This window comes from Tursiops truncatus, chromosome 3 (genome assembly GCF_011762595.2).
Source record: "Tursiops truncatus isolate mTurTru1 chromosome 3, mTurTru1.mat.Y, whole genome shotgun sequence".
In the NCBI taxonomy this organism is placed as follows: Eukaryota; Metazoa; Chordata; class Mammalia; order Artiodactyla; family Delphinidae; genus Tursiops; species Tursiops truncatus.
In genome coordinates this window covers 126,135,948-126,150,681 of record NC_047036.1, presented here as the reverse complement: position 1 = coordinate 126,150,681, position 14,734 = coordinate 126,135,948, and the positions used below count along the sequence as shown (strand labels likewise).

The window sequence follows — 14,734 nt, the reverse complement described above, 5'->3', positions numbered from 1 at the left end:
CCTGGACCAGGGCTCAAACCCGTGTCCTCTGCATTGGCAGGCGGATTCTTAACCACTGCACCACCAGGGAAGCCCAGCATGATGTTTTCAAAGTTCATTTTGTGCCATGAATTAGTACTTCATTTCTTTTTTAAAAAATAACAGTTTTATTGTGATATTAATTCTTCTTTATGGCTAAATAATATCCCACTGTACGGATAAATCACATTTTGTTTACTCATTCATCAGTTGGTGTATATTTGGGTCGTTTTCACTTTGAGGCTATTATGAATAATGGTGCTATGAACATTTGTGTATCCACTATGAAGTTTTTGTGTGGATACGTGTTTTCATTTCTCTTGAGTAGATATCTAGGAATGGAATTACTGGGTCATATGTAACTCTATTTAACTTTTTGGGAAATCGCCCAATTGTTTTCCAAAGTAGCTGCACCAGTTTACATTCTTGCCAGCAATATATGAGTTCCAATTCCTTCACATCCTTGTCAACACTTGTTATCTGTCTTTTTGATTATAGCCATTGTGGTGGATGTGAAGTGGTACTTCACTGTGGCCTTGATTTGCCTCCTAACGACTAATGATGTGGAACATCTTTTCATGTACTTATACCATAAATTTGTTCATTTATTAATGAAAATTTAAACACACACACAAAAGACATAAAGATTAATAAAAAAAAATAAGGTCTACAAGCCACAGATAGTCAGAAATAAAACCATGCCAACACAGTTAAACCTCCCCTGGGTACCCTTTCCCAGTCCCTCCTCATTCCCTCCCTGTAGAGGTACCTGCTTTCATGAATTTGAACGACACAATTTGAGCATCAGGAGGGAGAAGGGTAGAATGGTTAAAATCATGGGCTGCAATTCCTGGATGCACGATCCTGGGCAAACATGTAGCCTCTCAAAAGCCTCAGTGTGCCTATCTGTAAATGGAGATAATAAAATAAAACAGCCCTCAAAGGGTTACTGTAAAGATTAAATGAAACAAAGCAAGCAAAACGATTAGCACAGTGCCTGGCACAAAGGAGGGCTTGGTAAGTGGTGGCAAATATTAGTACCAGAGCCTTAGAACCATGGACTCAGGTTCATAAAATGCTTGAGTTAGAAGAAAGCAGAGGGAACAGTGAATCCAACTTTCCTCCTCCATTTTGAGATGACATAACTGAGGACTGAGAGAAGGAGAGGAACTTGTCTAAGTTCACAAAGGGGGCACAGCCCCTTTCTGCACCCACTCATCTATAGGTGAGAGGGGAGACAAACAAAGCATTTTGGGTATTTTTTGCTTCAAAGTGATTTCCTGTCTAGGGAGTGAACATTTGCCTGTTTCTCAAAACATCCAAAGAGCCTTATGAATCCACAGGTCTGCCCAGAAACAAGTGATGAGGGCCCTGGGCAGCCAGTGGAAGCATGCTGGCCTTTCCACCTGCCTGGGGGACCTCCCCCGACTCATCCTGCCCCCTTAAAGGAAGCTTTGCTCAAGTGGGGGGTATTTCCAGCTTTGTGGCTTTCACTTCCACTTCTACTAGGTGGGCGGAGTGCCCTCCTGTGGACGAATCAGATTCCTTCTCAGCCCCAACTTCAAGAGGTGAGCCAGGGGCTCAGCGTCCTAGACAGGCAGGAGGCAGCAGCAGCAGCAGGAGTGGGGAAGACCAGAGGCCGGAACCATGGAAGACCAACGCGACCTCATCTCCAACCATGAGCAGGTGCCCATGCTGGGCCAGCGCCCCGGAGCCCAGGAGAGGTATGTGTGAACGGCAGGAGAGCGCACACAGACCTTGGGCCGCACAGAGTGCGCAGGTGCTACAGGAGGAGCAGTAGACCGGGAGTCAGAGGAGGCATGGACTTGGGCTCTGACCCCAATGCTAACTGGGTGATTTTGAGCAAGTCTCTAGCCCGCTCTGGGCTTCAGTTCTCCCTCCTGTAAAGTGAGGGAGCTCCTCTAGGACAGGGGTTTTAACTTTCTATGCATCATGCACTTCTCTTCTGAAAATCAAGAGAGCTCTGGACTCCTTCCCTAGAGCTTCACACAATATCAGCAGCTTCAGAGTCCCCTGAAGCTGGGCCATGAGGCCTAGGTTAGAAATTTTGGACCAGATTTTGAAAATAGTATGGATCCTAGATGGAGCAGATTTTCTAAAAGAGATTGGTAGAAGCAGCTCATCACAGAGGAGTTTCCTCCTAGTTACCACAAATTGCTATATGTGTTTATATCAAGGGAATTATCGTTGCAGGTGTCTGTAGAGTAGATGGAGACCTCCTTTGCCATCACAGGAGGGAATGAGAGATGTTGGAGGGGGATCAAAAAAGGGTGAGGGGGTCTCTGGCTAAATGTCTAGAAGGGACTGTGGGTTGATGTGGGTGGTACCCTGCCTGTTCCCCTCTCCCTTGCAGCAAGGGGCCAGCACAGCCATCCAGAGGACCCCTTCCCAACTCCAAGATGGCCTCATCCATCTGTTCCCCTGAAAAGAAAAGGCGTGGTTAGAATGCAGCTACCCTAATGCCCCTGCTCCCCCAAATAATTCGCAAATGACAGGGACCTACAGTTGTGATGTCAGCTGTTGCCAGGCAGAAATGGGTTTGGGAGAGACTCTCAGAGGTGTCATGAGGAACTGCATACTGTGGGACAGGCAACTAGAGACCTTTAGAGACCATTTTCACAGCCTGTGAAAATCCTGGGGAATCCCATGGCTAGGAGGGCCGACTCTTACGAGGGCTGGATTCTGGTCCAGGTTCTGCTACTGTCATGTGTGACTTGGATAAATCAGTGTCTCTCTCTGGGTCTCAGTAGTAGTAATAATAACTACGACAAGAGTTATGATAATAGTTCCTATTCACTGTATACCTGTCACCAATCTTCAGTCACTGTTAGTCATTACTATGATTAATTTTGTGCCAGACATATAACTAAATGCTAAACTCAATCGTAATTCTCTTAGAAACCCTCTCAGTTGGGTACCTTTTTTTTTTTTTTTTTGCGGTACACGGGCCTCTCAGTGTTGTGGCCTCTCCCGTTGCGGAGCACAGGCTCCGGACGCGCAGGCTCAGCAGCCATGGCTCACGGGCCCAGCCGCTCCGCGGCACATGTGGAATCTTCCCGGACTGGGGCACGAACCCGTGTCCCCTGCATTGGCAGGCGGACTCTCAACCACTGTGCCACCAGGGCAGCCCAAGTTGGGTACTTTTATTATTCCCATCTTTACATAAGAGAAAGTTGAGACATATCAGTAAGTGACTTACTTAAGTTATCGCAGCTACTGAATACTGGAGCCAGAATTTGAACCCCAGGACTAGTCTGATATCAAAGTTTGAGTTTATTCTACCATCTGACCTCCTTCTAGAGGCACGATTTGCAGGGAGGGAAGATGGGTCCCCCTCTGAGCTCAGGCCTCCCAGTGAGTTGCAGACCCAGCATGGGCTCAGTGAGCAGAACGGGTGCCCCCTCGTCAAATCCTTGTCTAATTTTCCTTTTAGTTCAATTACTGCTTCTAAAAACAGTCCTGGCCTGTTTTGGACCCTTTTGTGAACACTTCTGCCTGGCAACATTTGTAGTTCTGGTTGGCTAGAACCAGTTCTGGTTGGCTAGTTCTGGTTGGCTCCCAACTTTGGCCAATTATTACTACTAGTCAAGAAAGAGGCAGTAGAAAGGAGGAAGTGAAGAGAGGGGTGACAAGGGCTTCCCTGGTGGCGCAGTGGTTGAGAGTCCGCCTGCCGACGCAGGGGACGTGCCCCGGTCCGGGAAGATCCCACATGCTGTGGAGCGGCTGGGCCTGTGAGCCATGGCCGCTGAGCCTGCACGTCCGGAGCCTGTGCTCCGCAGCGGGAGAGGCCACAACAGTGAGAGGCCCGCGTACAGCAAAAAAAAAAAAAACAAAAAAAAGAGGGGTGACAAGAATTGGCCTTTGTCTAGAAGCAGGAGACAGGCAATCAAGATGCATAGATAGGAAGGCATCTAGATGCTCAAGTTAACTGTTAACTCCTTTGAGATTCGTGCTCAGTGTTACCTATGGGGTGCTAACCACACGCTGGGTATGGAGTCGAGAGTTTTACCCCCGCTCTTGTTTTATATAACAACATTTGAGTAGAGTAGATGTTCTTACCTCAAGTTACTCACTCAGAGAGGTTAGGTGGTGACTTGCCCCTGGTCCCCGAGCTAAGGGAGTGGCAGAACCAGGATTCCAATCCAGGTTACATGGTCTCGTCTTCATTATGACTCTCTAGAGTCTCAGGCCTTATGAGAAACTGAGGTTCAGAGAGGGGATGGCGGGAGGCAGAGCTGGGGCTAGACTGGGTGTGGGGCTGCTGAAGGGGTGAGACTGTAGAGCTTGAACTCGGGCAAGACCCAGACTTGGGTGGACTTTTCACCACTTCAGAGGCCAGGCCACCCCTGTTCCTTGGGAAGGCCAATGAGTAGGATTTGTTTTCCCCTCCTGTCGGTTTTTCTCCTTTTCTCCACACAGGCTTTTTACTTTCTCCTTTCAGAATAATAATCCCTTGGGCTGGGCCTTGGCCCAGAAATCACAGGGGACTGACAAGCAGAGAGCCAGTGAGAATGAGCCATGTCTGTGATGTCATGAGTTACTAGGCAGCAGGGTGTTCCTGGAGGTTCCTAAACTATCCTTGCTGATTGCTGGAGTAAGCAGGGTGCAGTCTCGTCCTCAATTTCCAGTGGGGTCCTAGTAGTTCTACCCCTGGGGTAGGTGGGAGAAAACAAACCGGTCAGGAACTCTCAGGGTCCTGGGGTGGGATCCTTACTTCCCCGGCACGTAATATTTACATGTGCCCTCAAAAGTGTATCCAAGGCCAATAGCTCCAAGGGCTGGCCGAGGTCTGGCCACCCCTCCCTGTGCAGCCAGCCGGTCCAGAGAGCGTGAGACGTTCTCCCAGGTCATACAGGTTCAGGCACCAAAATCCTGCTGAGATACGCCCCACCCTGCTTCCTAACCCCCATCCCCGGTAGATATTACCATTCATAATACTTCTGTGGTCACAGACAGATCTTACTTCAGATGATGACCACCAAATTCTAGAATTGCTGATGTGAGAGGTACCCATGAAACAGGCCCAGAGAATGGCAGAGATGTGCTCAGAGGCACAGGGAGTGTCTTGGGCAGAGGATGTATTCCCACAGGGGGTGGTCCCTGGCCCTGCTCCAGCCAGACATTGTCTGATGCACCCAACCCACTCCTAAAAATGGCAAGGCCTCACTTCTCTTTTTCAGGTGGGCTGCATGCTCTGCTGTCCAGGCCCTACTTCCTTCCTTCATCTCTGATTTCACTACAGGGGTTGGGTGCATAGTGGGGGCTGCCTGGAGGGCAGCCCTGATCCTCAGGAGATCCTCTGGTAGAGGGAACCTGGGGAGACCCTCCACCTCGACCCATCATTGCACAGGTGGGACCAAGGTCTGGAGAAGACAAGCACTTGTCACCGCTTCTTCCCCACGCAGCCTAGGCCCAGGGGCAGCTCCAGGATTTCCACCTGGGAGGGCTATAGGGGCAGCACTGGTTGGAGGTAGGGGGTCAGGGGAACGTCTTCAAGCTGTAGGTTCATAGGCACCTGTTTGTGTGTTTGTTAGGGGTAGCTGAGGGCCGAGGGCTGGAAATGGGGGGCACACTCCCCACTCCCTGCTAGTCCTCGGGGCAGCCGCCTCCGCGGACCCTCTTCTGACCTATCTTCCCTGCCCCCAACAGCAAGTGCAGCCGTGGAGCCCTGTACACAGGCTTTTCCATCCTGGTGGCTTTGCTCCTGGCTGGCCAGGCCACCACCGCCTACTTCCTGTACCAGCAGCAGGGCCGCCTGGACAAGCTGACAGTCACCTCGCAGAACCTGCAGCTGGAGAACCTGCGCATGAAGCTTCCCAAGTGTGCGTGCCCCACCTCTATCCCCACAGCCCTCACCCCCCCATCCCCACAGCCCTCACCCCCCTGTCTCTCACCTCAGAAGACCCCTCATTCCTGTACCCAGCTGCGCCCGCTGTCCCTTCTCTCTGGTCTGGAATTCCAGCCCCTCATCTGGGTCTGAGATCTCGGTCCCCGGAGCTGAGTGCCCTCTTCCCTGGGGCCACGCTCATGCTGTACCTTCTGCCCCACAGCCGCCAAGCCTCTGACCAAGATGCGGCTCAGCGCCCCGATGCTGTTGCAGGACCTGCCCATGGAAGGCCCGGAGGTAAGGCCAGCCCCAGGGCGGCGGAAGAGGGAAGCATTACCTAGCCTGGGTGGAGGGCAGGTGCCAAGGGACAGGGGAGGACAGCTGGCCCGGGAAAAGTAGAGCTGGAGAGGGGGTCCTGACTGCTGCGGGAGGAGGAGGAACTCCAGAGGTGGGGGAGGAAGGAGCCTCTTGGGGCCCTCCCTGGGAAGAGGGCTCAGTCCTCCACAACTTACGAAATACTTCTCATTTCCCAAGCATCTCACAGTCCCTCCTATTCTCAGATCCCTTGATATCATATATGGATAACGTTTCTGTTCACTAAACGATCTCCCGTCCACAAAGCCTTGGGCAGGAAAGCTTATGCAGAGTTGACGAGTAGGATATTGAGGCAGGAAGGTAGTGACTTGCCCGAGCCCTCACATTTGGAGGTGGCAGAGGTGGGCCTGTTGAACATCTGGGAATCCACACTCTCACCCAGACCCCAGCTGCTGGCTCTGCTCTAGGGCCCCTCCTCCATGGGCCAGTGCTGGGAAACACCCTATTCCTTCCTTCCACAGCCCATGCAGAACGCCACCAAGTATGGCAACATGACGCAGGACCATGTGATGCGGCTGCTCCTGGTGAGTGGAACCTGGCCAGGCATCCCTGAGCTCCTGCCCCATCCCCATAAGCCCCCAGTGAGGCTATGCTTCAAGACCTGCGCCATGCCTGGCTCACAGCAGACATCCAATATGGGATCACCAGATTAGTGAAGGAAGACAAGTGTGGCCCTTAAACGTTATATGAAGTCCAGACCCACCACTCCCCGTTTTGTGTTTGGGATGGAGAAACCAAAGCCCAAAGTCTGGAAGTGACTTGCTGAAGATGCCTGTTTTTTCCTTCCCCAATTTTTGCTGCATGTCTACTCAGTGCCAGGCACTGTGCAAGGCTCTGGACCCACAATCGGGAGCAATCAGATCCAGCTCCTAGTCCCACGGAGACCTCAGGCTAGCATGGGAGACAGACAGGTGACCAGGTGATGAGGGGTGTGCAGGGGACTTTGTGAGGAAAGAGGCCGAGAACCCAACCTAGCTGGGCGGTTGGGATGAAGTCAAGGAAGTCCTCCTGAAGGAGGTGAGACCTGAAAGATGAACAGGAGCCTGCAAGGAGTAGAAGACTGAGGGTTATTGGTAGAACTGGGCCTGGAACTGGGTCTCCCAACTCCTAGCCCTGGGGTCTTGTAGCTGTGTAGCCGTATTACCCAGACCACTTCCCCTCCCCACTAGCTCCAACATGCTGAGGTCTGGGGTCCAGCCCTCAGAACGGAAGACCAGGGGAACATGGGCTGCACATTAAACCTTGCCTGCCAGGAAGCTTTTTAACCTTCCTTCCTGCCTTGCTACCCTGCAGAAGTCTGACCCCCTGAAGGTGTACCCGCAGCTGAAGGGGAGCTTCCCAGAAAACCTGAAACACCTTAAGGACACCATGGATGGCATGAACTGGAAGGTCAGCAGCTTCCCCTGCCCTGGTACCCTCCCTCTCCTGACATCTAGAGCAGCCCTGGGACGAGGCGGGGTGAGCAGGGAAGCCATTCTCAGGAAGCTGGAGGCGGCTTACCAGCACCCAGAAAACCACAGCCATGGAAGAGTGACCAAGCCCTGTGGGGTCTCTAAGGAGGAAGCAGGCTCCCGCTGGCCCTCCATGTCTCTGTCCCCAGGGACAGAGTCAGGCTGGGTTGGAGAGGGCTACTGAGCCTGACTCTCTGCCTTTATCCCCATTAGCTCTTTGAGAGCTGGATGCATCAGTGGCTTTTGTTTGAAATGAGCAAGATCTCGCTGGAGGAGAAGCCTTTTGAAGTTCCACCAAAAGGTAGAGGGAATGGGAGCCTTGGGGAGGCAGGGTTTCTGGGAGCTCCCTCAGGGGTAGAGCCTTAGGCACTCCCTGATCCATGCACAGGACTCTCCCAGCCTCTCAGCTCTCACTCCTGTCTCTCCTGCCTGCTCTTCTGGGCTTGGCTGCCCCCAGCCCCCATCCTGTCTGGGGTACCGAGTCCTCCCTTCAGGAGGTGACCCTCGTTGTGGCGGATGGTACTGCACAAGGGGGCCTGGAGCAACAACCACCCAAAACATCCCAGGAGTCATGGCAATGACCTTCCCCACCCAGCACTGCACCCTGCAGGTTCCCATGAGAGGGCTGGGCTCATGATTCTCGCCCTTCAAAGGGACCTCTCCCAGGTCACACAGCCAGCAGGTACTAGATAAGAGGGCCTTGGGGTTTTTCCATCTCATGGACAATGTATACCAGGGTTTTCAGCCCTAAAGCCTTTATGGGTCCTGTGTTCTCATCCTGGTGCTAATTTGTTGTGTGACTTTGGGCAAGTCTCTTCCCTCTGGGCTTCAGTTTCAGAAGTGGAAGATCAACGGTCCACCCCTCTCTGGGCCTCAGATTCTCCATCACAGAGGCATAGAGGGCACACTGGATGCGATCTCGACCAACTCCCAGCTAACGTCTGAATCCCCTCTATAACATCCCCATCACATAGTAACCCCCACTTCTACTTGGATACCCCCAATAATGCAAGCTCAGACTTACCAAGGTGTCCATTGCTTTTCTCTAGAAGTCAGAATCACAGGTGCAATTCTAAACTTTAATAGGCATTGAGTGTTTGAAGAAATCATGTTCTGGGATGAATTAGCCACACAGCCATTCACTTCCTCTTTGATCCTGGACCTTGTTGGTTCAGGCCTCAGTTTCTCCATCTGTGCAATGGGTAGAGCAAGTACAGCCATTTGGACAGAAGGCATTAGGCCCACAGCAGTGGTATGTGGATCTCTGGTTCTGCTGAGACCCTGGCCCAGAGCTTGCTCACTCACTGTGTTCACCGTGCCTGTCGCTTCAGTACTGACCAAGTGCCAGAAAGAGGTCAGCCGCATCCCTGACATCCACCCGGGCATGTTCAGGCCCAAGTGCGACGAGAATGGCAACTATATGCCGCTCCAGTGCTATGGGAGCATCGGCTACTGCTGGTGCGTCTTCCCCAACGGCACCGAGGTCCCCCACACCAGGAGCCGTGGGCACCATAACTGCAGCGGTAAGCAGTGGCCGCTGTGCCAGGAGCAGGAAGGACCAGGAAGGCTGAGGGGCAGGAGGTCTCTCCTGGCGCACCTGGGGCCAGGACACTCGAGGTGACAACTCCTGGGGGGCAGCCACTCAGCCATGCATCCACCCACCTGTGCATTCCTTATCTGTTTGTGCATTTGTTATTTCTCTCCTCTGCCCACACTCATCTACTTACTCATTTACCCTTCAGTCCTTCCACTTTACCCATCCACGCATGCATCCAGGCGTCTCCAGATCCACCCATCTGATTGCATCACCCCCTCCTTGGCCTTGCTCACTTAACTCCCCGGCCGCACTTCATTGCCGCTTGCAGCCATCCAACAAGCATCCTTCCACTCATGTCTGTTCTACCAAGCACCAGGCTCGTGGCGAGGTTGGGCAGAACTAGCCCACCCAGGCCCCTTGTCAGCGGGTGCGGTAGTCTGGGCTGCAGCTAACACGTGGACACTGTGCTCCTTTGCAGACCCACTGGAAATGGAGGATCTGTCGTCTGGGCTGGGCATGTCCAAGCAGGATCTCGGTCAGGGTAAGGGCCCCTGCAGGGGATCTGGTCCCTAGCACCTTAGCCCCCGAGGGGCCTACTCCCTCGTGGGTAGATGACCCTGGGCCATTCTCCAACATCCATTTCACAGATGAGGACCAGGGTTGGGGGTTTCAGGGGCTATGACGGTCAGTACTTGTACCCAAGCGGGAGGCAGTGGAGGGTAGAGTCCTCGACTGCTCTGAGGCCACAGGATGCTGGGAAGGGGCAGCAACAGGTGACTCCAACCCTATCCTGCTGTGTCTCTCTCCGCAGTCATCCTGTGAGCACAGCAGACGCAGACGCCAGCACTCAGCCAGCCCTGCATGGCCACAGCTTCCCTGGCCCCCTACCCTAGCCCCTCTCCCTCCTTTACACACCCCTCCCCTTGCCGTCTCCTACCCTGCACCTCATTCTATGAGACTCTGGCGCCTGGCTCTCCATCATCCTTGGACACATCAAATCATCAGAACAGCACAGATTAACAATGCAGAAGGGCCCTGCTGCTCAAAACCCCATCCACTAGCAGGGACATAAGGCCCGGGGAGATGGACCATGAACCAGGCTGACCCCCACTTCTGACACCACATGGTGCTCCAAGATCTAGGCCCATGGAAGAGGTGGGCAGGTGTAGGGAGAAGGGATGGCACTGACCCAAGCCCCAGAACGGACACCTCTGCTGTCCCCTCCCCCATTGGCCTCGGCCTTCCAGCCCATTTAACTGTGGGGGAGGAGCCACCCTTTCCCTCTCCCCAGCATCACCCACCCAGGAAGAACCAGCCTCTCCACCCGCAGCCCCTCCTTTCTACCAACCCCCAGTTCCGTCTGCACAGCCAAGCTTGTCATCGGCCCTCAGGGCCACGGCGCCTGTGAGAATAAAAGGTAGTGAGTAGAACACTCCCAGTTCCTGGCTGCTCTGTTGGGTCCGGTTCGAAGGGGGTGAACTGCAGACCTTGCATCCTGTGGTTTGGTGGGAGGACACAGCCCGGAGAGCCCAAATACAGATGCCTGTGGGGCGGGGCCGGGCCGTGGGGAGCAGGGCCGGGCCGTGGGGAGCGGGGCTGCAGTCTTTGGATGCGGACACGCTTGGTCTCCATGTTCCACACACAAGATACATTCCCTACTTCCAAGAAGGAACAGGCTCTTGCCCACAGTTCTTTAAGCACAAGCTCCTCTGGGTCCGGCTTCTCACGTCCCCATTTTCTTTTCTATACTGAGAACAGTACAAGTGTGATGACAGATGGCAACAACATGGGCCCTTGTGTCGGGATCACCAGGGAGTGGCGGCTGTGGAAGTGGGGGGCCTATGTCCTAGTTAAGGGGCGGCCGCTGCAGTGCCCCAGCTGCTCATTACCAGGAGGAGCAGAGGCCCCTGTGGTCAGATTTCTGGACTTTTCAAGAGGAGCCCCAAATGAAGAAGTTCACTGAAATCTCTATTTCTAAGCCTGAAGACTTGCTGTGGGTCAAAGGAGCCCAATAGGACACTGCTCTGCGGCCTCTTTTCTAGATCAACACACTTAAGGGGGGAGAGGCTCCCTGGGGGAGGGCCTGGCCCAGGAGCCCCAAGTTAGGGTAAATGTGGATGCCACCCTGGCTCGCCCAGACCTCCCCAGCCCAGTGTTCTGTTTCTGCACGGCCTCTTGCTGCCTTTAGCAGAAGGCTAAAAGCCTTGGAGCGGACTCCATGACCTTGGGTGCTCCACACTACTCCGGGCTCAGGGAAGTAGCCCTCTGCATCACTGGCCATCACAAAGTCCTGCGGACGTCACCCTGACACATCTTTCACGTTCCTCCACTTCTTGCCTTCATCATCGCAGAACCTCTGTTACCTAGACACATGGACAACTCAGTCCTAAATGGGCGTCCTGCTCCTACTGTCCCTGCCAGCTACTCTCCACCAAGTACCTCAAGAGAGCCTGCCCGCAGCTTGTCCTAACTTCAAAAGGTGACTTGGAAGACCCCCTTCCATTTCTTGCTTCTGGGTATCTGCCTGACCTACCTACCACAGCAACCAGCCATGACCATGCCTGAGCTCCCCCTTAGCTTAGATGCCACCTCCTCCAGGAAGCCTTCCCCACCCCAATTCAACACCAGGGCCTTTTGCTGAGTCTCCTTCTCTGGCAAACAGTGTGTCACTCACCACAGTATCACAGAGCCTTGATACACGGTCAAGAATAAATCCTGAGCGATGGTTTGTTCATCTGCCAAGTGTCAGCCAGACTCTCCCTTCCAAGAATCAATCAATGGCAAAACGTTTGCCCCAGATGCAATGGGAACTTGCACCTTTCCTTCACGTCTTTTATTTTCTGAGTTATTACAAAAAACACACAAACAAAATGGGAGAAAACTGACAAAAAGGACAAAGCCTCAGCATAGCTGGAGACCAGGGGCATGGAAGGAGTCGCAGGCTGAGCCTTACTGGGTCTGCAGGGCAGAGGTGGCAAGTCCCGAGACCTCTGGGCATGTTGGGTCTGAGAAGGGAGGGGCAGGTCACTTAAAAAATATATATATGTATTGTACATGTCCATACGAGGCATCCTTTGTCGGCACAGAAGTCAGGCCAGGGTCAGTGAGTGGAGGTCACGGGAGCTGGGCGTGGTTCCTCCTCCCGGGACCAGCCTTTCTGCAGGGCTCACTGGCTTGGCCAGCACGGACACCGCAGCTGGCCATCATCTTCTGGGGAAGGAGGGGAAGTTAAAAATTCAATTCCAACCCTTGGTGGGCAGAGGGAAGAGGCACGGGGCTGGCCACCACTTGGCTAAGAAATCCTTGGGAGAAGGAAACGTCAGACTTCCTGACCTGTTTCTCCACCAAGGAGAACAAACTCAAAATCTGGCATCTCCTATGCAGGGGAGGGGCATTAACTAACCACGGTGGATACTTGTCAGTGCTGACCATGTCCCAGGAACTGGGCTGAGCGCTTTAGAGCTTAATTAACTGCACTGAATCCTCACTACCAGCCCAGGCCTGTATTACCCCCATTTACAGCAGGCTGGGGCCGGCTCAGCCAGGCGGATCACTTAACCACTTCACCACTACCTGGGAAGCACAGAGCCATCAGAATGGCTTGTTTTGAGCAAATCATCTTCCTTCCCATGAGGAAATGCCCTCGAATTACAAAATCATAAGGAAAAAGAACTGGCAGTGGCAAGGGAGAGACTGAGCTGTCCCCGACCTCAAGCCTTATCCTCATGTACAGAGGCACCAGACCAGCACCCACCTCCCACTGCACACTCAGTGTCGGTCACTGCCAGGACTGTCCCGGACACTTCTGATTCTACAGCTCTGGTTCCCGGCATCACCCACTGACCCTGAGGAATGCAACCTCTTTCACCAAACCCCCTTCCCTTCAGGGCCTACCCACGAAGCCCAGTCTAGCTCCCCGGAACCACGGTGAATGCTGGGCCTGCCCTCCCACTCTTCCCGGGGAGCAGATGGTCAGCAGGGGTTCCCGGGTCAGGAAGTGCACCTGCCGCCTGGCGTCCCTCAGACAGTCTGCTCTGCCGTCTTCTTCTGTGAAGAGAGGAGTACGTATGAGAGGCTCCTGTACCTGAAGCATCTCCCCACCCACGCTGCCCCCACCAGGAGGGGATGTGACAGTTGTCTCCTGAGGATTCGTGGCTCCCCCAGAACAGATTTTGGGCATACAGAGATCCCGAGGGTAGGGATGGCAGCCCCCGTGTGCTCTGGAGGAAGGAGCTCAGGGCTTTGCAGCAGCAGATGCTCAGCTTTTCTGACCACAGCTGAAGCCCTGCTGGCCACGGTGAGAACTGCGCCTGAGTATAAGGTGCTGAGGGCCCCCTCGCCAGGCGATCAGCCCTTGACATGCATGAAGCAGACTGTGTGTGTTTCTGTGGTGGGGATGCCCTGCCCGCTGGGGCACACACATGCCAGGGAACGTTTCCTCTCACCTGGAAACCTGCAACAGCCTACCTGGCCTCCCTGCCCACCTGGGGGGCTCTGCTTTCTTCACTTGTCATAAGACTATCCTTCTATCTCACAGGCGAGATAGGGCCACTCCGTGGTGCCCATGTGCACAGACCTCGTGCCCCTCAGGGTGACGCCCCACCCCTAGCTCTTCTCTAGTGTATCATAACGCACAAGCCCCCGTTCTGGACCCTGAGAATGGAAGGGGCACAGTGACCAGGTCTGGCCCACACGAACCCCTACCCTGACATGCAGAGGCTGGGGCTGATCACATTCACCCTGGGGACTGGGTTTGGGCCCCCTTTTCGCGCCTGAGACTCCTCAGGAACTCACTCTACCTTTTTCTTCTTTTTCTTCTGCAATGGTGAGTCAGGGTCTTTGGTTGAGGCCTTTTTTGCTTTCTTCTTCTTTTCTTTTTTTTCCTTGTCTTTTTTTTCTAAGGGAAGAAAGTGAACTTGTTAAACAACAGGTGTTAGTCTTAAATGTTGGCGTCAATGTCGAGAGACACAGGGGGCGGGTCTCCAGGGGCCCTGGAGCTCTCCCCCCCCAAATGCCCCACACCATGGGGAGCCGTCAAAGCACAGGTCCGTAGGCCTTTGCGACCAACTGCCCTGGCCCTCGGGCCAGCCTCGTGATTTCTGCTCCACCCGTGGACCCTCTGGACTATTACCATTTTCCTTTAACTCACTCTGTAAAACGTCTACACATTTATTTTAAAAAGACCCTTTCAACCTGTAAATGGGAATGAGTTACCACCCATCATACAGGGCCGGAGTGAGGGTTAAAGGCAGCCCTGCCGCAGGCGGAGACCAGTGCAGAGCGCGCTGAGGGGCGGCTGCTGTCCAGGAGCCTGGATCGCAGGGGCCTGAGCTGCAAGTGCGCGTGGCGGTGGCTGCTGTGAGGGAGCTAGGGGCTCCGTGGGCACACGCCCTGGAGCCGTGAGCACCTTCTCAGCAGTGGTGGCCCCTGTGCTCCGGCACCTGGTTCTGCCTTTGCCCATCCTGCCCACCATGGACAAACCATGCTCAGCCCCATCTCTGTGCT

General features: G+C 53.9%; 2 protein-coding genes across 13 annotated transcripts in view; one reads left to right on the top strand and one right to left on the bottom strand.

The window, feature by feature from the left end:
* Positions 1-1,557: 1,557 nt before the first annotated feature.
* CD74 (CD74 molecule) lies at positions 1,558-10,661 on the top strand. Of its 2 annotated transcripts, XM_033853458.2 has the most exons (9): positions 1,558-1,742; positions 5,689-5,861; positions 6,090-6,163; positions 6,703-6,765; positions 7,535-7,630; positions 7,906-7,993; positions 9,024-9,215; positions 9,708-9,770; positions 10,041-10,661. In XM_033853458.2, exons 1-9 carry the CDS (start codon positions 1,666-1,668, stop codon positions 10,049-10,051), a joined length of 837 nt encoding a protein of 278 aa, XP_033709349.1. In that variant the 5' UTR covers positions 1,558-1,665; the 3' UTR covers positions 10,052-10,661. The 2 variants fall into 2 exon arrangements, with proteins under 2 accessions (XP_033709349.1, XP_033709350.1); XM_033853459.2 differs by lacking the exon at positions 9,024-9,215 and having other exon boundaries at positions 1,584-1,742.
* A 1,356-nt stretch (positions 10,662-12,017) lies between these two features.
* The window catches only part of TCOF1 (treacle ribosome biogenesis factor 1), a 39,285-nt gene continuing 36,568 nt past the window's right edge, over positions 12,018-14,734 (bottom strand). For 10 of the 11 annotated variants that reach the window (XM_033853439.2, XM_033853441.2, XM_073802693.1 and 7 more), the window contains 3 exons: positions 14,029-14,126; positions 13,233-13,276; positions 12,018-12,439 (listed from right to left, as the gene is read on the bottom strand). In XM_033853439.2, coding sequence (XP_033709330.1) covers positions 13,250-13,276; positions 14,029-14,126 — 125 coding nt within the window. In that variant the 3' untranslated portion in view covers positions 12,018-12,439; positions 13,233-13,249. The remainder of the gene's footprint in view (positions 12,440-13,232; positions 13,277-14,028; positions 14,127-14,734) is intronic. The other variant, XM_033853440.2, reaches the window with a different exon arrangement.

What these genes read in the sequence shown, in the direction of transcription:
- CD74 (XM_033853458.2), top strand. Translation starts at nt 1,666, where the DNA reads ATGGAAGACCAACGCGACCTCATCTCCAACCATGAGCAGGTGCCCATG. An exon ending in CGCCCCGGAGCCCAGGAGAG is followed by an intron (nt 1,743 to 5,688) that starts GTATGTGTGAAC and finishes TGCCCCCAACAG; the next exon opens with CAAGTGCAGCCGTGGAGCCC. An exon ending in TTTTGAAGTTCCACCAAAAG is followed by an intron (nt 7,994 to 9,023) that starts GTAGAGGGAATG and finishes CTGTCGCTTCAG; the next exon opens with TACTGACCAAGTGCCAGAAA.